The 22,424-nt window shown below is 36.5% G+C and overlaps 1 protein-coding gene across 11 annotated transcripts in view; it reads right to left on the bottom strand.

The window, feature by feature from the left end:
- The window catches only part of ARB2A (ARB2 cotranscriptional regulator A), a 432,252-nt gene that overhangs the window by 365,438 nt on the left and 44,390 nt on the right, over window positions 1-22,424 (bottom strand). For all 11 annotated transcript variants that reach the window (XM_082458182.1, XM_082458183.1, XM_082458180.1 and 8 more), the window contains one exon: window positions 21,491-21,591. In XM_082458182.1, coding sequence (XP_082314308.1) covers window positions 21,491-21,591 — 101 coding nt within the window. The remainder of the gene's footprint in view (window positions 1-21,490; window positions 21,592-22,424) is intronic.

Below are 22,424 nucleotides of genomic sequence, written 5' to 3'. Positions count from 1 at the left end.
GATATTCCCTCTCTTACACCTAAAATTGTCAATTTATGTCTTCTGGCTAGGAGTTTTTCAAATTTTCTGATAACAGCAAACATCTACCTTTTGGTTTTATTGATTTTTTTCCCCTTATTGCCTTTCTGTTTTCTACTTAATTTATTTCTGCTCTTATATTTATTATTTCTTTCTTCAACTCAGTTCAGATTTAATTTGCTCTTCTTTATGTAGTTTCTTAAGGTAGAAGTTTAGGTCAGCAATTTTAAACCTTTCTACTTTTTAATATTAAACAGTTAATGCTATAAGTGTTCCTGTAAGTATTGCTTTAGCTGTACCCCACTAGTTTTGATATGGCATATTTCCATTTTCAGTAAATTAAATATATATATAATTTAAAATTTTTCCTTGGAATTTCTTCTTTGACTGCTGGATTATTCAGAATTGTATTGTTTAGTTTTAAACAATAAAATTGGGATTTTTCCAGATAGCTCTCTGTAAGAGAATGTACTGTGTATAGTCAGAGAACATACTTTTTATAACTTGAATATTTTTAAGTTTGTTGAAAGTGACCTTATTGCCAAGAATATGGCCTATTTTGGTAAATGTGAGTACACTTGAAAATAAGGTGTATTCTTATGTTGTTGGATGGAGTGTTCTAAAAATACCAATTTGATCATGTTAGGTCATAGTATTGTTCAAATTTTCTATATCCTCATTGATTTTTCATCTACTTGTTTGATGAATTATTGAGAAGGGTGCTAAAATCTCCAACTATAACTGGATGTATCTACTTTCAGGTCTTCAGTTTTTGCTCTGTGTATTCTGAAGGTCTGTTATTAGGTGAATAAACTTTTAGAATTATTATATCTCCTTGATGAATTAATCCATTTATCATGGTTGCATGACCCTCTTTAGCCCTACTAATATTCTTTGCTCTGGAAACTAATTTCTCTGGTATCAATATAGTTCCAGCTTTCATGTGATTAGTGCTAACATGATGTATCATTTTTCAATGCTTTTATTTTTATACCTTGTGTCTCTATTTAAAGTGCGTTTTTACAGACAGCATATGACTAAGCCTTGCTTTTTTATCCAATATGACATTCTCTGCTCTTTCATTGGGCCTTTTAGATCATTTACATTTAAAATAATTGTTGATACTGTTGAATTTAAATCTGACCTGCTATTTCTCTCATGTCTTCCTCATTCCTTCTTTGCTCTTTTCCAGGCTACTTTTATACTGATATTTTTAGTCATATCATTTTATATCTCTTTATTACATTTTTAGCTAAACCTCTTTATGTTCTTTTTTACAAGGTTGGTCCAGAAACTACTAATACATTTTTAAAGTATCAGAGTCTATTTTCATATTATACCACTTCACATATAGTAGAAAAAACTTAAAATATCCATTTCTCCCTTCCCAGCCTTTGTGCTATTGTCATACATTTTATTTGTACATATGCTTTAAACTCTACAATGCATTATAATTATTTCTGTTTAAAAAGTGAATTATCTTTTGTCATCAGTTTTATTGAGATACAATTCCACACCATAAAATTCACCCTTTTGAATTGTACATCCAGTGGTTCTTAGTATATTCACAGAATTGAATTGCCACTATCTAAATTTAGAACATTTCTATCATCCCCCAAAAAAACACCTACCCATTAGCAGTCACTCCTCAATCTCCCCTGCACCGAATGCCTGTCAGTGACTAATCTACTTTATGTTTCCATATATCTACCTATTCTGGAAATTTCATACATTGGAATCATTCAATATGTGTTTTCTTGTGACTGACTACTTTCACTTGTACAATGTTATTAAGGTTCATCCATATTCCAGCAGGTATCAATACTTTATTACTTTTTACTGCCAAATAATACTTCATTGTATGAATATACCACCCTTTGCTTACCCATTCATCAGTTGATGGACATCTGGGTTATTTCCACCTTTTAGCTATTACAAATAAGGCTGCTATGAACATTTGCATACACATTCTTGTGGGGACATATGTTTTCAATTCTCTTAGTTATACACTTAGGATTAGAATTTCTGGGTCATACGGTAACATTATGGTCATATGGTTTAACATACTGAAGAACTGCCAGACTGTTTTTCAAACTGGCTCACCATTTTACAATCCCACCAACAACGTATGAGTGATCTGATTTCTCCAACATCCCCACCAACACTTGTTATCTTTCTATTTATTATAACCATGTTAGTGGGTGTGGAGTGAGATCACATGGTTTTGATTTGCATTTCCCTAATGATTAATGATGTTGAGTATCTTTTCATGTGCTTATTGGCCATTTGAATATCTTTTATTAAGAAATGTTCATTCAGACCTTTTGCCCATTTTAATTGTATCAATTATCTTTCAGATATATTTTTTAAATATAAAAAAAGTATATTTACCCACATATTTAACATTTTCCATGATCATCATTCTTTTGTGTAGCTCCAAATTTCCACCTGGCATCATTTATTTTCAGGTCCTGCCAGAAGGACCTCCATTAACATTTCATGTAGAAATTGTCTGATGCCGATGAATTATTTCAGCTTTTATATGCTTGAATGTTTTTTTGTTTTTTTTGTTTTTTGCTGGTTTCAAACAATGTTTTTGCTGGTTATAGAACTCAAGGTTGACTTCTTTCTTTAGGAATTTAAAGTTGTCACTCCACATTCTTCTAGCTTTCATTATTTCCGAAGAGAAGTCTGCTGTCATTGTTATATTTAATCCTCTAAATATAAGGCGTCTTTTTTCCTCTACTAGTTTTTACGAATTTCTCTTTATCACTATTTCTTAGCAATTTTACTATGCTATGTCTCTGTGTGATTTTCTTCATGTTTCCTCTGGGGTTCATTTTGTTCCTTAAAATCTATAGGTTTATATTTTTCACAAATTTGTAAAATTTTCAATCATTATTTCTTCAAATATTTTTTCTGCCACCCATCTCCTCTCCTTCTGGGACTCCAAATATCTGAGGTCTCTTGATATTGTCCCAGAGCTCTGTTTTTTTTTCAATCTTTTCTTTTTTGTGTGTTTCATTTCTGGTAGTTTCCATTGTTATGCTTTAAGTGTACTTATCTTTATTTCTGTAGAGTCAAATCTGTTATAAATCCCATCCAGTGTATCTTTAAAACCAGATATTGTTTTTTCCATCTCTAAGAGTTCAATTTGGATCTTCACTATATCTTCTATTTCCTCCTTACCATGTTCATTCATTTCTCTATCTTCTTGAACTATGGAGTATATTTATAACAGTTAATTTAATGTTCTCATCTAATTCTACCCTATGTATCATTTTGAATTTGTTACTATTGAGTCACTTTTATCCTGGTTACAGGTCATATCTTCCTACGTTTGTTCATGCCTGGTAATTATAACTGGATGCCAGACACTGAATTTTATGTTGGTTGCTGGAATTTACTATATGTCTTAAAATGTTCTGAGGCTTTATTCAGGGATTGTGGGACACAGTTAAGTTACTTTTATACAGTTTGGCATTTGTGAGGATGTTTTTAAGCTTTACTGGAGTGATTCCTGAATAGCCTTTAGTTTAGAGTTAATCTGACTCCACCCAGTACTAAGACAATACTCTTTTGAGAAATAGCCAATGTCCCATATTAAGGAGATCATTTTACTCTGGTGAAACATAAAGTATGCCCAGCCCAAGGAAAACTTCAGAGATTGCTCTTCATGTTCTTTTCCAGTGACTTATTCCACCCTGTTTTTAGATTGCTTTAAAGCATGTATTTTAGTAGATAGTAGATTACTCGCATGTGTGCGATGATCAGTACTCAGCCAAAAACTTAAGGTAAACCCACTATACACCTCTAGAGCATTTTTTCTTTTTGCTGCTGTGCAGCTCTCTCCTTCCAACATACTGCCCCACAAATTTGAGCAAATCCTACCCAGTATGGCCTCCCTAAACTCTGATTTATCAACTCAGTGACACCTCCAGGCTATGTTTGGGTTTCTCCTCCCTGTGCTGTAGCCTGGAGCCTCTCCACAGGCAGTAAGCTGTTGTGCAATGTCTGAAAGTTATCATTTCATGTATTTTCTCTGACTTTTTATTTAAGGCAGAGGAAAAATTCATTCCCTGTTACTCCATATTTTGGCTGGGCGTGGAAGTCCTATACACTTTTAGGAATATAAACATTCATTCATTTACCAATCTTCTGTCACAAAACCAAGGACTTTTCTTTGAGTATTATCATACTGCCTCGAATTCTGTAACGTTTCTCTTTCTTACAGATGTCATACCCATCATGCATCATCTATGATTTCTCCTTTACTTTCTTTAAAGGCATTGAGAACATTTAAAACATTTAAAAAATACTTGCAAAGCAATGAGTGAAAATTTATTTAGACTTTATAACTCCCTACACATACACACACACATAATCTCTTACAGTTATTGCATTCATATCTAATTTGACAGAAATTTCTTTTAGTACTTGCCTTTATCCAATATTTCCAAATACTCAATTTTTTCTTCATAAAAATAACAAATAGGGACTTAAACTTAAAAGCATTTGCACAACAAAGGAAACCATAAACAAGACAAAAAGATAACCCTAAGAATGGGAGAAAATATTTGCAAATGAAACAACAAAGGATTAATCTCCAAAATATACAAACAGCTCATGGAGTTCAATATCAAAAAAACAAACAATCCAATTAAAAAATGGGCTGAAGACCTAAATAGACATTTCACCAAGGAAGATATACAGATGGCCAAGAGGCACATGAAAAGATGCTCAACGTCATTAATTATGAGAGAAATGCAAATCAAAACTACAATGAGGTATCACCCCATGCCAGTCAGAATGGCCATTATTAAAAAATCTACGAACAATAGCTGGAGAGGGTGTGGTGAAAAGGGAACCCTCCCGCACTGTTGGTGGGAATGTAAATTGATACAACCACTATGGAAAACAGTACAGAGGTTCCTTAAAAAACTAAAACTAAAAACTAAAAATGACCCAGCAATCCCACTACTGGGCATATACCCAGAGAAAACCATAATTCAAAAAGACACATGCACCCCAATGTTCACTGCAGCACTATTTATAATAGCCAGGTCATGGAAGCAACCTAAATGCCCATCAACAGATGAATGGATATAGAAGATGTGACACAAATATACAACAGAATATTACTCAGCCATAAAAAGAAACGAAACTGAGTTATTTGTAGTGAGGTGGATGGACCTAGTCTGTCATACAGAATGAAGAAAGTCAGAAAGAGAAGAACAAATACCGTATGCTAATGCATATATATGGAATCTAAAAAAAAAAAAAAATGCTACTGATGAACCTAGTTGCAGGGCAGGAATAAAGATGTAGACATAGAGAATGGACTTGAGGACATGGGGTGGGAGGGGAAAGCTGGGGCAAAGTAAGAGTAGCATCGACATATATACACTACCGAATGTAAAATAGTTAGCTAGTGGGAAGCAGGAGCATAGCACAGGGGGATCAGCTCAGTGCTTTGCGATGACCTAGAGGGGTGGGATAGGGAGGGTGGGAGGGAAGATCAAGAGGGAGGGGATATGGGGACATGTGTATGCATATGGCTGATTCACTCTGGTGTACAACAGAAACTAACACAGTATTGTGAAGTGATTATACTCCAGTAAAGATCTATTTAAAAAAAAAAGAATATATTGTACAGCACAGAGAAATACAGGCATTATTTTGTAATAACTTCAAATGGAGTGTAATTGAGTACAATCTATAAAAGCACTGGATCACTATGTTGTACACCTGAAACTAATATAACATTGTAAATAAACTCTACTTCAATTTAAAAAAATAAAATTAAAGGTTAAAAAAAAAAAAAAACCAAAACCAAATATTTTTCTTTCCTTTCAGTTTTCATTGGTTTACACAATTATAATGAAAATCAGAACTGGAATAAACAAGTTCGGGAATAAACTCAGCTGGAGGGAAACAGACCACTAGAGAATGCCCTAGGCTAGCCATGATGTTCAGTGTGAATCAGACTTTCAGTAAATTAGCAAGAAACCAGTTAGAAGTTTCTTAATAGAGCTTCTACTATATAATCAAATTGTATCAAGTAATTTAATACCTAAGAACTACAGGCTTTTATTAAATGTTTTAGGAAATAATACACTGATCAAAGGGAGAAAGTCTCGTATAAAATGGCAACTACCTAGACGAGTGTAGAACACAAAAAGAAGGTTGTGTCAAGGAACCCCGCCACCCTTCCCAATAAAGGTGATCACGTGAAACTTAAAAATATGGGTCTGACAGGGCTTCTGAAGAAGACAAAGAGCCCAGTTTGTGTGAAAGGAAGAGGGTCAGACCAGGTTAAACAGACGGCACACACAACGTCTCAGACAACAATAAGCAATGTTCACCGTATGGCAAACAGCCTAACATAGCAGAGGGTGCAGAGTGCAGGGATTTGTAGTAATACATCAGTTATTTCCGAGTAAGAAAATGTAGTATATTATCTATATAACTTTAAAATGAAAAAATCAGCTGGTTTTCTTGGAGAGCTCTTTAAAAATCAGCATCTTAAATTAGATGGTAAATATTACAATCCCTAACCTACCCTTTATCAAACTACAGAACTAACTTACTAAAAACTACTTCGGTGAGAAAAAAAAGTGATGACCTTCCTAAATGCCCAACTTACTTCCTAGAAAAAATTTATCATGCTTAAAACACTAATTTAGAGCATTATAAAAAAATGGTTTGGTCTAAATACTTTTAAAAAATCCCAAAATCTAGCTACACTATAATAAAAATTGAATATTATGTTACCATAATACTTGGACAAAGATACAAAAAAAATTTCCCATGAACATACTGTTGAATCAAAGTTTCCAATGTATGATACTGGCAAGCAGTGTGATTGAGAACTAAGAATATGGGATCTAATAATAATGCACTAAATGTTCTTAAGTCAGTCATTTACCTTGCTCTTGCTCTCTTTAGTCATATCTGAAATCTGTAGAGGGAACTTTAAAAGCCATACAGCATAGGATAAGCTCTGAATATTAAGCAAAAGAAGTATGATCAGTTTTTCAGAATGTCACAAGAGAAAGCAGTACGTCCCTAAGGCTACAGCTAATTATATCTTGAATATGGTACCTTCAAAATTCACTGCTTTGAGTGCTTCTAAAAGCTGTTCCATTGTCCGTCAGTCCTCCCAGTACACAAGCAGAGAACTTTTTTCTGAATCTTCAGCTTAAACGTTTTCCTTAGCTTTAGGCAACTGCTGCTTTCCTACAATCTTCAGAGAATAAAATAATTCCCTCCCTTCATTTATAGTGTTACCTTGAAGGGATCTATAACTATGATGAAGTTCTCTACAATCTTCTCTTTCCAGTCTATCTAAACATAGGAATACATTTTACCTTACCTCTCAATCTCACATTCTTTGGATTTTGTGGATATTTTTCCCTGTTAGATTTTTCTACCAAATACATACTTTTTAAAAGTGAATTTGTTACTACTTTAATGCCAGGTCTTCCCATTTTACCTAAGTATATAAATATCTGAAGTCAAAACAGGAAAAATACTTAAGTCCCATAACAATACTGAACAGAAATATCATATTGTCATTTTATTCTATAGTCAATGAAAAAATATTATTGAGTGCTGGTCCTGAGCCAGACTCTGTGCTGGGCACCAGGAATAATGTAGTAAACCAAATGAACAGAGCCTCTGACTTCACTTAGCTTACAGTCTAGACAGAAAGAAATATCTAAGAGAGACAGACATTAAACTCAAGGAAAAAACAAAGTATAATACGAGTAATGACAGTAATATCAGGATCTCTGAGAATCTAACCTAATTCTAGGTTAGCGAAAGACTCACTAAAGAAGTGATACTTAAGTTATTACCTGAAGAATGGGTAGCAGTTAGATCAGGAGGGAAGAAACGTTTCATGCAAAAAATAGAGGTCATATTAAAGCTGTAAGAAAAATAACCTCACGTAACCCAAGAAGCTCATAATGGCTTGAGTATAGAGTATGACAAAGGAAAATGAAGCTACACATATCAGCTTGAGCCTTGTAGGCCATATGAAGTAGTTTGACCTTTATCCTCAAGTCACTGAGAAATACAAGATAATAAAGTTTATAACTCTGGAATAACATTTTGGCTTCAGAATGGAGCTGTCAAGGATTACACTTAGCCAGGGAGATGAGTCAGAAGAACTCCAGTCGGAGCACGCTCACTGATCTGTTTGACTGAGTCTATAGAAATCATCATTCCTTCTCCTAGAAGTATATTATTCACGTGGCTTTAAGGACATCACAGTCTCACTGTTTTACTCTTGCCTCAATGGCCTGCTCTTCTTGGTCTCTGCTGGTGATTCCTCATCTCCACAATTTCTTAACGCTGAAGTGCTCCTGGGCACAGGGCTTAGACTCAACTCATCCTGACCCACAACTTTTATTTTTTCAAAAACACTATCAATAGCTACATACTATTTATTTTGTTTATTATCTGTCGTCCCCTTCTCCACAAAAATGTGATCTCCATTCAATGTTTATCTGTTTTGTTAACTGTGTGATATCCTCAGTACCCAGAACACTGCTTGGCTCAGAGTAGGCAGTCAAAAAAAAAAGTTTTAAATTAATGACTAAATGAGTGAATGAATAAACAAACAAACAAACAAAGAACCCTGAGACTAACGTGGACTCACCATGGATGGAGAGGATTAGGGAACCAGTGAGTAGGAAACTAGAAAGAGTGGTGAGCTGTACAAATTGAGGGAGAGGAAAAACTCAAGCTTAACTCCTAGGTAGCTAGCCTGAATGACTAGATAGATTACTGATATATAGGAAAACGTTTCCTGGGGAATGGAAAGCTGATCAATCAGTTCAGTTTTACACAAGCAGAGTGTGAGGTGCCTAATGAAATGCCAAGTGAAGGCGTCCAGTCCAGAGCACAGGGAGATAGGGATGTAGTTTAGTATTTAGAGTCAAATAACTCAAAGATGGCATCAGAGGCTATGGGAGCATAATCATTCACCAAGGGAAAATGAATAGAGAGAAACAGAAGACCTAGAACTGAGTCCTGACACACCTCACATTAAGGGATTGACAAAAGTACTAGAAGGGGCAAAGGAGATGAAGAACAAGTGTTCACAGAGGTTAAGAAGAAAACCAGAGTATATCATTACATGAGGGCATAATTAAGACAATATTTTGAAAAGAAAGAAGTCACAATGTCAAACATTGCTAAGTGAATGAACAAAACAAGAACTAAAAATCATTAAGATGGGAGAGACTTATGCACGTTTAAATGCTGGCTAGAAAAAAGCAGTAGAGAAAGTGAGATAAAAAAAATAAAAGGTCATAGCATAACTGCACACGTGAAAACAGAATAAAAGAGAAAAGAGAAGCTAGGCAAATTTATTTTTTGTTATTTCCCACAGAATTACTAACATACACATTACATATTATTTTAAAACCTATGATGTCAATTATGACTGTTTGGGTAACCGTAGCAATAAAACAGTATCAAAACATATTAGTAATCATGAAGTTTTTGCAAGCATATGTACTCCTTATTCCCACTTTAGTGGCTACCATACACAGCCTTTACCATCACAGTCAGATGAAACAACTTACAAGGTGTAAAGGGTCAGAGTGAACAAAAGATAGACAGTGGCTTACAGTCACATTTAATATAGGTAACTTCCTGCTTATAAGAGAGGTTAGGTCCTGAAGAGCTATGTATAGATGACATTTTGTAGATAAAACTGGTCCAGAGATAACATTTAATAATAAAGGCAAAATCATAGCCTAATTTTAAAAAGCAAAAAATAATGCATTTGGGTAATATACAGTGAGTTCTTTTATTTTAAAATTTACCATAAAACATATGCAAATTGAGCCTACTTGTACTCTAATAAAACACTTAACTTTAACACCCTATCTTAAATCTTTGAGCGTGGAGGAGTAGACACCCACTTTAGCAGGTTGAGGCCTTGTGTCTCCAGTCTGTTGCTCTATGAAACACACATATGGATTCCTGACAGGAGGCAATGACTTGATTCTTAACAAATGCTTGCTGAGAAGTAACAGTTACCTGTCATGCCAGGCTACAAATGCTAACCAAGAACACCATCACAGCTCTGGCTGAGTCTCTTTCGGAAATCTTACCTAAGAACTAATTGTCTACTTTAGTTGAAAACTGTTCTCTCGTTAAGTGTGTAAACACTGACTGAAAAGAAGTCTTTCACTGGTTGAGTCCACATCTTCATTAAAAAAAATGTATTTATGTGTGCTCATGTGTGTTTTCGCGCCTGTTTATTCCCAATTACCCCGTAGGCTCTGTCTCAGTACAAACCATCAAATTATTTTTAACCACCTCACACCACTGTCTTACTCTCACTTGTTATTAGACACATAACTAATCCCCATCTGACCTTAGTTATTAAATGTTCTAGCTTTTTTTTCTTTTTTTTTTTTTAAAGAATAAAAGTCTCTTTTTCTTTTTTTTTAAAATTTATTTATTTATTTACTTATGGCTGTGTTGGGTCTTCGTTTCTGTGCGAGGGCTTTCTCTAGTTGTGGCAAGCGGGGGCCACTCTTCATAGCGGTGCACGGGCCTCTCACTATCACGGCCTCTCGTTGCGGAGCACAGGCTCCAGACGCGCAGGCTCAGTAGTTGTGGCTCACGGGCCCAGTTGCTCCGCGGCATGTGGAATCTTCCCAGACCAGGGCTCGAACCCGTGTCCCCTGCGTTGGCAGGCAGATTCTCAACCACTGCGCCACCAGGGAAGCCCTGTTCTAGCTTTTTACATTGAAGTTAGCGTTTTATTTATCTTATTTGTTTTTCTACCCAGCTAACCAAGTTCATCAGGAAAAATTATATATTTCTCTATTATCCTCCCATTCTACAAGTCAAAAACAGGGCAGTAGTTTTTCAATATTATTTAAAGGAAGATTTTTTTTTGATCTTGCAAATGCCTTTTTCTTGATATCTATCAGAAGAGTCAACCACCATTTACCTTCATGCGGGAAGGATCCCATGTTTGTTGTTCTGCCACAAGATTACCTGAATTCACCAGTTTAGTCTCATTATTTGGTTAATAATTTGGTTGGTAAATTCAACAAAGATCCGAGGGTCTGCTCATATGTTAAAGTTTTGATAAATAACTTAGACAGGAGCCACTGGTGATATTCCACAGGCAACTAGCAATAAATAGCTGTCATTGCCTACCTCGGAAACCAAACAAGAAGCACAACTCTCAGTTGGGTTGCTGTGATTATAGAGGGTGCATATTCTGTACGTGGGAATATTGCTAGCTCCTACCCATAAAGCTACCTGAAAGAAAGCCATATTTAAATGAAGGCCCGAGCAACAGCAGGGTATGTCTGAATTACAAAAGGCCATAGTAGCCCAATCAATATATGTGGGTTCTTATGATCTACCCTTATATATAATTTTGGAAGTTTCTGTAACTTGAATTCACTCATCTGGACTGGAACTTATGGCAAAAGTCTATGAGTGCTGCCCAGCAGTGACTGCTGGGTTTTAGACAAGAAAATGTCCAGATGCAGCAACACAGTACATGCTGTTTGAAAGACAATGGCTTGTTACCGGTCATTAACTGAAACTGCCTCCATAACTGAAGGGAATAATCTTGAGATCTGAGCTACCCATAATGTTTTGTGTAATGTCAGAGAAACGTTCTAATAAGGTAGGCAGTGCAAAGAAAATTTCCATAATAAAATGGAAATGGCTGATACAGGAACATCTACCAGAGGAAAACAAGAAGATACATATTTATGAGCAGATAGCCTCTTTTCCCTTAGGACCAACTTTGGAGGTACCTGGATGACTACTGGATCCTAGTGCCACACGGGGAGTGTCCTATAAGCAGCCCCTAGTTGACAAACAAAAAGCTGCTTGGTTTACAGATGTCAGTTCCAAGGTGACAGACAGCATCCTGTTTGGAAAGCTTCCACACTGTGACCAACTGATGGAAGAAACTCTGATTAAAGAAGATTAGAATAAATCATCTCAGTGGGCAGAACTGCACGTTGTTATCCTTTCAGTGACAGGAGAATGAGACAACCGCATGGGCCCTGCAGTTTGTGTGACTCATGGGTGCTAGTGAATGACTTGGTCACACGGTCAGGCAGAGGGGCTATGGAAAAGTGAACTAGGAAAGTAATTCAGAAATGCAAACTGGAGCCTATGGCAGATGCCCATGAGTAAGGGGCATGACCCTATGGGAATTTAAGGGACTCTTTATTTAAAGTAGGGCGTGTGGATTCCCATCAAAATAATCATAAGGTGAGTCTAACCAACAGGTGGATACTTAGTATGCTCACTCGACTCAACATTGCCACTTTGGCTTATAAAATACATGGACACAGCGGAGCTGTAGCCGTGCAACAGCGGCTGATCGTCAGCTTATTCCTCTTGTACCTTCTGAGGTACAAAATGCCAACAAGGACTGTACCATCCACCAGTGATAAGACAGACTGCAAACAGCTATGAGGCAGATTTCCTACCGTGAAGGCTCCACACACAGCTGGCAAGTGAACTATACTGGACCACTGCCCACAGCCCCAGGAGACTATAATGGGCATGAGAGGTATAGACACTCTGGACTGAGCTTTGCATACTTGGAGGTAGATGTAAACACTCAAAACACAATAAAAGGACTGGAGCAAAAAACACAGAACCGATTTGGAAAGCTTTCAGGTCAAAAACTGCATTTTATGGCACACAGTGTCCAACCATGGGTGAAGAAACAACACCTCAAATGCACATATCATGTTGCTTATCATGCTTAGCATAGAGGTTTACAGAAAGCTGGGGCAGACAACTGAACATCTGTTATCAAAAATGGGTAGAAATAAAGTCAAGAAGAGCTAGCTTATAGACCTTCACAAGTGTATGCTCACACTCAACAAGAAGGGGACCAAAGGAGGGTCCCCACGAAATCGAATTCTCTGCTTTTGCAAGGGATCTGAGGAAGATGGGGTTGGGGAGGATGCTGGTATGACAATACAATTCTTCTATTGTGTCTTATAACAGTAAATGCCCAATGGGGTGAAGCTATATGTTTGCCAAGACTGCCTCTGTTTTGGAACCTGACAAGGTCTAACCTGAGTAGCATCAAACTCGAGACATTTTGGTCCTTCACTATGATGCTGAAAAGGACCAACTGCCGATGAATGAATGGAACTCTAGTAGTATACCAGTATCTTTTGATTCTTATTTATCAGGTTACATCTACTACAAAAGATAGATCTGGAGAGGAATTTCCAGGAATTGTTCCCTGCTGGGCCATCAAATCATGCAATATACAACTCCTAGCAGGCTGGTCACTGTGAAACTGTAAACCTTAATGACTGAAAGCTTAGAAAAGTTCATGGCTATAATGGAAAAAAACATAGCTGCTGCATGCCTATCATGCCATAGTACAAATACATATCACCCTTGTTTCTGTTCATGGAAAGTAATTAATCAGGACAGAAAGAAATTGTGGGGTTCTAGTGGGAAAAAAACAATAGGCATCACATTGTGGGCTTGAATCCCTGCAGAAAATGACTCCACCCTGAGCCTGAGGAAGGCTATGTGAGGTCTTACAGCATATTTAGACTAAATTACATCTAGGTACGATCACTATCTGTGATGGTTAATTTTATGGGGCACCTTGGCTGGCTATGATGCTCAGATACATGGTCAAATGTTATTCTGGCTGTTTCTGTGAGGGTGTTTTTGAATGAGATTTACATGTAAATCAGTGTACTTTAAGTAAAGCAGATTGACCTCCCTAATGAGGGTAAGCCTCATCCAATCAGTTGAAGGGCTTAAAAGAATAAAAGTTGATCTCCCCAGAGCAAGAGGGAATTCTGCCTGCAGACTGTTTTTGAAATCAAACTGCAACATCAACTCTTGCCTGGTTCTCTAGCCTGCCGGCCTCCCCATCAGATTTTGGACTCACCCAGCCTCCATAATTACATAAGCAAATTGCTTAAATTAAATGTATTTTTCTCTATATGTACAACCTATTGGTTTTGTTTCTCTGGAGAACCCTGACTAATACACTATCTATCTAGCCTTAGGTAAGCCCCCAACACATCTAGTAAAAGGAGGAAGATACATTACACACTAAGAGAAATAATATATTATTCGTGTTATAATAGAATTATTTTAAAAGCAAATTTGAGACACAAAAAAGAGAGAGGTCCATTCTATCCTATGTGGATCAGAGAAAGTTTTCTTAGAGGTTGATCTAAGCTTGAAGGATGAATAAATATTCTGCAAGCAGATGGGAGGGAGGGTGGTAAAGCTGCATCCCTGGCACCAAATGCTCCCTGCATGAGTAGAGGCCCAGAGATATAAAACAGCATGGCATATTAGAAAACCACAAGTAGGTTTATATAGCTCAAGCATAGGGTGAGTGGGAACTGGGGCAAGAGAGGAGGCAAGTGATAAAGCCAGAAAAATATGCAAGGGCCAACTCATGAAAGGTCTGGTATAACAAGGCAAGCAGTTTGAAATTCATTTTGTAGGGAAACACATAAAGGTTCTAAAAACAGGCAAACATGCTCACAGTTGCAGCTTTAAAAGATATCTCTGGTAGCAGTATTGAGAACAGGTTCAAAGATGGAGGTGGAAGGAGGGGGGCAGGCATGGATGGGCCACATTGAAGGTAGTGTCTTAGTCTGATCAGGCTGCCATAACAAAGTACCACAGACTAGGTGGCATAAACAACAGAAATTTATTTCTCACAGTTCTAAAGGCTGGGAAGTACCAGATCTAGGTGCTGGCTGATTAGGTTTCTGGTGAGAGGGCTCTTTCTGACTGGTAGACAGTTACCTTCTTGCTCTGTCCTCACATGGCCTTTCCTCAGTGTGTACATGAAGTGGGGAAGAGAGAGAGAGAGAGAGAGAGAGAGAGAGGGAGGGAGAGAGAGAGGGAGGGGGGAAGAGAGAGAGAGATCTTTTCTTATAAAGGTACCAATCGTATCAGATTAGGGCCCCACCCTTATGACCACATTTAACCTTAATTACTTTCTAACAGCCCTATCTCCAAATACAATCACATAAGAGGTTAGAGCTTCAACATATGAATTCTGACAGGGGGAAGCATTTCAGCATGAAGCTGAACTGCAGTAATCTAGTTTAAGAGACGATATAGACCTAAGCTAAACCAATAGCAATAGAAACGGAGAAAGATGTGACGTAAAAAGGTATAATAACAAGACCTGGTCACATGAAGTTAAACACGAAGAGTGAAAGGACTATGTAGTTTCTGCCTTACAAAACTGGATGAATGGTAGTGCCATCCATTTAAACTAGGAAAGTAGGTTACTGGCCCAGCAGAACCTCAGGGGCTTCAAGGCTTGGAAAATGCAGATCCAGTGAAGAGTGGAAGTGAGAAGTCAGACTGAAAACAGAGGGATTACACTGACAGGTCTGAGATTTGCTTTTGCCCTAGTTACAAACTAATCAGCTAGCCTGTTACTGTTGCATGAGTGCTAACAACAGACACAAAACTTCTGGGTCACAGATAAAGGACTATTAATCACAGCATAGCATCAGCATATTTGCACTGGTTCCCTGAACCCCAAGTCCCTGGGGCACAAGATGATGTGACCCTAGATGGATGCTGCAGGCAGAGCAGTCCAGGTCGAAGCTGAGGAATACCGAGCTTGGGGAGCCCATCATTTGCTAGCAAGCTGTAAGCAAGCCTGTTCGTTGTCCCGGAGGAACACCTAACCTCATGCTTCAATACTGCCTGTTGCAAACACAACTCTTGAGAAATGGCCCAGGTAAAAACCAGGCAGAGTCTTGTATTCTTGACATATCCAATAAGACATATAGGAGTATGAGAGACTCATAGAACCTGTCATAATACTCACCCACCTAGTTCATTCCCTCTGTGATGCCAAATGCATTTATGCCCCAGGCAAAATACTAAGTAAGGTATTTCTAAAGAAATGGAACAAACTATTTGGAGACAACTCAAGTGCTAGAATGGATGTTGTTATCCCAGAAAGAAGTACTCCAAATTCTAGTATTTGAAGGGTCCCAAATAAAACGGTACAGTCCAAGAACACTGAAGTATAGCCTGCCAGGGAACAAGCCACACTCACAAACACAAAGCTCCTTCAAGTTTCCTATCACCAGCTTCTTCTTCCCTAATACTCAACTTGTGAAACTTTTCAAACACACAGAAATGTTGAAAAATAGTACAATAAACACTTTTACATCTCCCACCTTGATTGAACAACTGTTAACAGCATTTTGCCATATATGCTTTCTGTTTATTTCTGTGGTTTTTTCCTCTTTCTCAAGAAGCGTTTAAAAATAGCTTGCAGGCATCATGACTTTCTCCCTAAATATTTCACAAGCATCACCTAAGAATAAGGACATTTTCCTACATAACTGTAATACATAATATTATCACACCTAAAGAAACGAACAATTCTTCCTCAGTTGCCCCTAAAGAGTGCAGAGGTTTTTTTGTTTGCTTTATTTTTTTTAACAAAAATCCCATCAATGTTCATACACTGAAACTGGTTGCTGTCTCCTTGTTTATTTTCATCTATAACAGTTTCTTTACCTCCGACACATAAATCTTTTCAGTATTTTTAATGGCATTGTGTTTTACATGTCCCATGTTCTGGACTGTGTCCTTGTGGTGTCATTTACTTTTCTCTCTATTCCTATATTTCACGAAAATGGAAGACACAGCTAAAGGTCTGATTAGTGTCAGATTCAATATACATAGCAAGAATATTCACGGTTAATGCTGTGTACTTCAAACTGCATCATATCAGAAGACACGTAACGTCAAGTTCTATTAATAGTGATACTAACTTTATTCACTTAGGTAATGTGCTGACAGCTAGATCTCTATTTTAAGGTACATATTTTTCCCCCTTACAATTGAAAGAAATCTGTGAGGTGATACTTTGGAAATACTTTGTAAATATTCTGTACAAATACACTGTGCAAATATTCCCTCACATCCTTTCACCTAATGAAATTAGTATCCATTCATGATCCTCATCTGAATCAATCATTTCATTAAGGGGTTGTGTGGTAGTTTTCTATTACTAATTTAACACATTACCACAAACTTAATAGCTTAAACACAATTTAGCATCTCACAATTTATCGATCACAAATCTGGGTTGATTCTACTGGTTTCTCTGCTCTAGGTTTCACAAGGCCAAAATCAAGGTGTCAGCCAGATGGGCTCTTATCAGGAGGTTCTGGAGAAAGTCCCCTTCCGAGCTCACTCAGGTTGTTGACAAAATCCAGTTCACTGAGGCTGTAGTACTGAGATCCTTGTTTTCCTTGCTGACTGTCAGTTCAGGGATACCCTTAGCTCCTACAGGCCTCTCTCCGGTTCCTGCAAGTGGGTCCTCTATCTCAAAGCCAGCAATGGTGTGTTGAATCCTCATGCTTGGAATCTCTCTTCTGGCCTCTTCTGCAGAATTTCTGTGACTGACTCTTCTGCCCGTCTCTTCCGCTTTTAATTACTCTTGTGATTGTACTGAATCCACCCAGATAATCCAGGACAATCTCCCTATCTTATGATCAGCTGACTAGTAACCTTAATTACATCTGCAAAGTCCCTTCACAGTAGCTCTTAGATTAGTGTTTGATTGAATAAGCAGGAAATGGGAATCTTGAGGGAACATCTTTAGAATTATGGTGATTTTCTAATTTTGTCATATTTTTTTACTTTTAGTAGCCAGTATTCTTTGGTAAAGTAGAACATTCCTTCCTCACCTGCAAATGAACTACAGTTCCTAATAAAAAGTCTAGCTACTTAATTCTCTCCTTTTGATTACCAATTTTCAGATAATTTTCATCTTATGATAGCAAATTAACTACATTTTTTTAAAATGTTATGGAATCATGACTTTTTATTAAATGTTTTATAATCAATAGAATCCTAACTCTGTTTTACCCACAAATTGTCCCAATTTTGGACAAAGGAAATCCTTTCAAGTTGGTTTCTCTGTCCTTTTCACATACTTCCATTAGACTAAATGTTTGCTTTCCAGAAAAAGATGATGTCCTAGGCACATCTTATATTTTCCCAGTCACACAGATAGTGCCGAGCCAGAACTAGCACCCAGATTTCCTGATAGCCAGACCTTTGTTTCTGTCACAATATAAGATGTGAGAATTTCACCTTATATGAAGGTAATAGTTATACACAGATAATCACATTATATTCAAATATTTGAATATTAAAATAATAATTTATATTATTATTCTTTACTTTTAGTTGCTCCTATTTCAAGTACCTAAATATGGCCATTGGAAAAAACCCCAAAAGACACTGCTGGCCTACATTCTTCAATAAATTCCTTTTTTTAGATGCAATATTTTTCAGTAAGTTTCCACTATTTTACAAGACATATTACTAATGTAGGTCCAGGAAAAAAAATTATGCCCTTACTTTTTTTTTTTTAATAAGTGTGATCCTATCCATGAATAAAAAGCCAAGCTTGTAAGACTATCCAATCACTGCTATCCTCTTACTAATAAGCACATGGACCATTTATTAATTTTTAAAGAATTAAACAAATATCAAAGGAAATGCAAAGACCCAAATTAGGCAAGAAAATCAAATCTTTCATTAGAATTTCTGCTGGATTACAAGTTCTCCATTTAATAATAATTCAGTATTGACATGAGACAGTTGAGAAAATTTGACAACTTACATGCTGAGTTTTTACCATTCTATTTACTACGTAACATGATAGCCTTTCTAGTCTTTCTGAGTCTACCAGAAATGTTATTCCTTGGCCTTTTGCTCCAATGTACATACATTAAAGACTTCTATTTTGAAAATTACCCTTTCACACCACTCTCCCTAAAACTGAAAGTATCTCTAAATTTAGAGAAATTAACCAAACTTATTAAAGGCTATATGTTTTTATCAAGCTATATGTAGACAGTAAAATATATATATACATATTAGCAAAAGCATTTGTTTGATTACAAAAATGTAACTATTTGAAGGTAAAGAGTATTCTTTTGTGTACTTATGGCACTGCATTCTAAAAAGAAAATGACATCTCAGTTTATTTTACTTACACAATAAGTTTAATTTACATAAAAATGATAGCGCATTTCAGGAGCAAGTCTTAAAAACAATTTCTACTGAATGATTGCTATAATAATCTCCTTAAGAGAGAAATACACATAAACTAAAACAGCAGTTGTGAAACATATATAGTACCTCTCAGCTCAAGACAAAACTCAATATTCAGTAGGAAAACACTTAAGAAAACAGAAGGGCTTTTGGTTTAGACTATAGGCTGAAGTCAAAATTCGTTTCCTTAAAACTTAAATCTTAAGCATATCCAAAGCTGTTTATTAAGGCAGGCTCCCAGGCAATAAACTCAGAATTTCTGAATTCCGTCCTATCCATCACTGAGGAGAAAGGAGATTTTTCAGTGCTTCTACATCTAGGACATTGTGGTGAGAGGCTTTTCACAGGTTCTCGCTTAATGGAACTAGAGATCTTATTGGTAATATGAAGTACTAAATACTTCTAGAATTTAAACATGATGTTTATTTGTTTTCTAGGAACTGTAGACAGTTATACGAGAACTTTCAGAATTATAGTGACATAAGTCTTGAGTTGACTATGAGGGTTAAAAATTTTTTGTGACCCTCCATATGTCCTAAGAATTAGGTAGGAGATCTCAGGAGAAAGGAATCACTTACACATGGGAATATCTAATAAGACACACTACTTAGATTTTGATAAAGATGATGTTGGAGGATATAGATTGAGACTGAAAAAGAGGCAGATGTCAAAAAGGCCAAGGTATGTTTGGAGAACAGCACCTATCCAAGTGAACAAATATACATGGCTTATGGAAAAGAGTAAAATGTAATCCCCATTAAAAATAAACAAACAAACAAACAATCCCAGTCCTTCTCTAAGGCCATATAGTATGGATATTCTATAATAAAAATACTATCAGTTTGCAGCATGTAATTAAGTCATGTGGAATTAGGCAAACTTTTTTTTATGGACAGCAGAAATCATTCAGGGCATTAAATATAGTTAAGTTACAAATGCTGGAGAACAACGTCAAGAACTCTCAAGAGTCTGTGATTTTACTCTGAGTTGCAAGTTAAAAAGTTAGCCCGCTACAGTTTCATGGTTGCAGCCAGAAGACACTAGACTCCTGGGTAAGAGACAAAGGATTTTATTACTTAGGTTACAGCAAGCAGCATGAGCTTCATGTTTTCATCTGTTTCTCCTGCCCCTCAAATGCCAAAGAGGCAATGTTGATACGCCAAGGGTAGAGGCTGAGCACATAGTGACATTGTATCATGGCTGTGGAACCTCAAACTTATGAAGCCCAATCTTACAAGGGGGTTGCTAGCAAATCTGCTCATCCTTTGCCACTAGTAGGGAAAGGAAGGTGAAAGTACCTTGACACAAACAAATCTGCCCTCTGCCTTGGAGGAAGACACAATCTCCAAGGCTGTTTCCTATACAGACATCCTCAAAAAGATGGTCCAGAACAAAAGCTGCCAATGTCTTTGCTCAGACACGTGCAGAAATGAAGAGATCCAAGGAAAATTGTCTCCCGGAAAACATAAACTAAATTTCATATATTCTTCATGCTACTGTTTAACCAAATAATTAATTTTGACTACTTTATTAAAGAGCCAAAAATGAAATAAAACTTTCAGCTTTTCCTTATAGAAGTAAAGTGGCTGTTTAGTTATCGCACTAAACAAATGTGTCCCTATGCATTTTATTGAAAATACTTAATATGACACCAATGAGTACAACTCTGAGTTTTAACAAAACATTCACTTGAATGACAAATGACATTTTCAAAGGTTCCTACCAGTGGTAGCATGTGAGGTATCTAATGTTTCACAAGGCCTAATCCTTTATCAAGTCAAAGGTTAAGTAGGTTATATCCAATTTATTAGCCAAATATCAATCTTCTTCATATACATAAGCACTTTTTTTAACTTTCAGGAATAATTGACAACTATAATTGTATATACTTAAAGTGCACAATAAGATGATTTGCTATACACTGTAGAAAAATTACCAAGATCAGGATAATTAACACATGCATCACCTCACATAGTTAACACAGGCAACACTTTGTGTTTTTGTTTTTTGTTTTAGATAAGCACTTAAAAGAACACTTATTCTTCCTGGCACAGCAGAGGATTCAACCTCCTAAAACCATTAAAAAAAGAAAATTTAGCATGAATTTGTTCCCCTTATAACGACTCACTACAAAATATTAAGGTCATGGGAAGGATATATTTGTGTAAAAACATAAACTTTTAAACTGAAAATATGTTTCTAGCATTACCACAAAAAATAAACAAAAAATGCAAAAACTGTTTTTAATCATTTTTTTGTAGAAAGAGTGCGTGTACTGCTTCAGCTTCAAAACCTTTATTCTGACTATTTAAAATTGAAAAACACAAGGTTGAAGTTGTATACATGACCATACCTCTCCAAGCGCTTCATATCTTTTCTGGTTCCATCTGTGCAAGTCTTCCCGGTAGTTAAAAACAAATGGCTCCCCAGTTTTTATGTGCCTTAACTGCCCCTCTAGAAGACAAACAAACAATATTGCTATGATTCAGAGTACATTTATAATAATATGGAAAGTATAATAAATAACGTCTAATAAAAATTTAAAATATCTTTCTCAGAACAGTTTCATTTTTTCCATCAGATTTTTTTCTTCAAATATCCATACGATGCAAACATATACATAGTATAAAAGAATGACCCCAAGTACTCAAATGCTATGTCTTTGATCTTTGTTTCTCTAATCCAAAGCAAATTAACAATATTTGAGGGCCTACAATGTATGAGGATTTTTGCTAGCTATAGCCATGAACGTGGTCCCCATTCTTAAGCTTAGAGGCTACCTGAGGAGTAACAGCATAAACATTTAAAAGCTAAGCAACTTTTCAGAAAGTTAAAAAAGAATGAAGTAAGTCAACAATCTAAAAACTGCTACAGGCAATTCACATAGATAATGAAGTCTAAAATGAGTTTAGAAAAATGAAGGATGCCTAGAGGCTAGAATAGGTTCAGAAGGTTTTAGTGAAATTTCTCAACTAGGCCTTGAAATACAAGTAAGATTTAAAATGGAAATTGGAGACAGACAGTGAGCCAACACAGGTTTAGACTGTCAAGTCAGACTCACACAATTCAGAGATTTTATTGATAATTAATAACTTTACTAATCACTTCAAGGGTACAAGCAATCAAGAGGCACAGGCAAAGCAGGTCTGGAACAGCCTGACCATGTCTTACCGGGGCCTCTCCTCTCACTGGATCGCACTCTCTGGTCCAGAACAGGTGATGTCTCTAAGTGGGGCACATGAGTTACCTAACACATGGGTGAACATGCTGGTTATAAAACAATTCTA

The sequence above is a fragment of the Balaenoptera physalus genome (genome assembly GCF_965194825.1).
Source record: "Balaenoptera physalus genome assembly, chromosome: 3".
In the NCBI taxonomy this organism is placed as follows: Eukaryota; Metazoa; Chordata; class Mammalia; order Artiodactyla; family Balaenopteridae; genus Balaenoptera; species Balaenoptera physalus.
The sequence above is the reverse complement of the archived record's forward strand: the minus strand, read 5'-3'. Positions and strand labels throughout refer to the sequence as shown.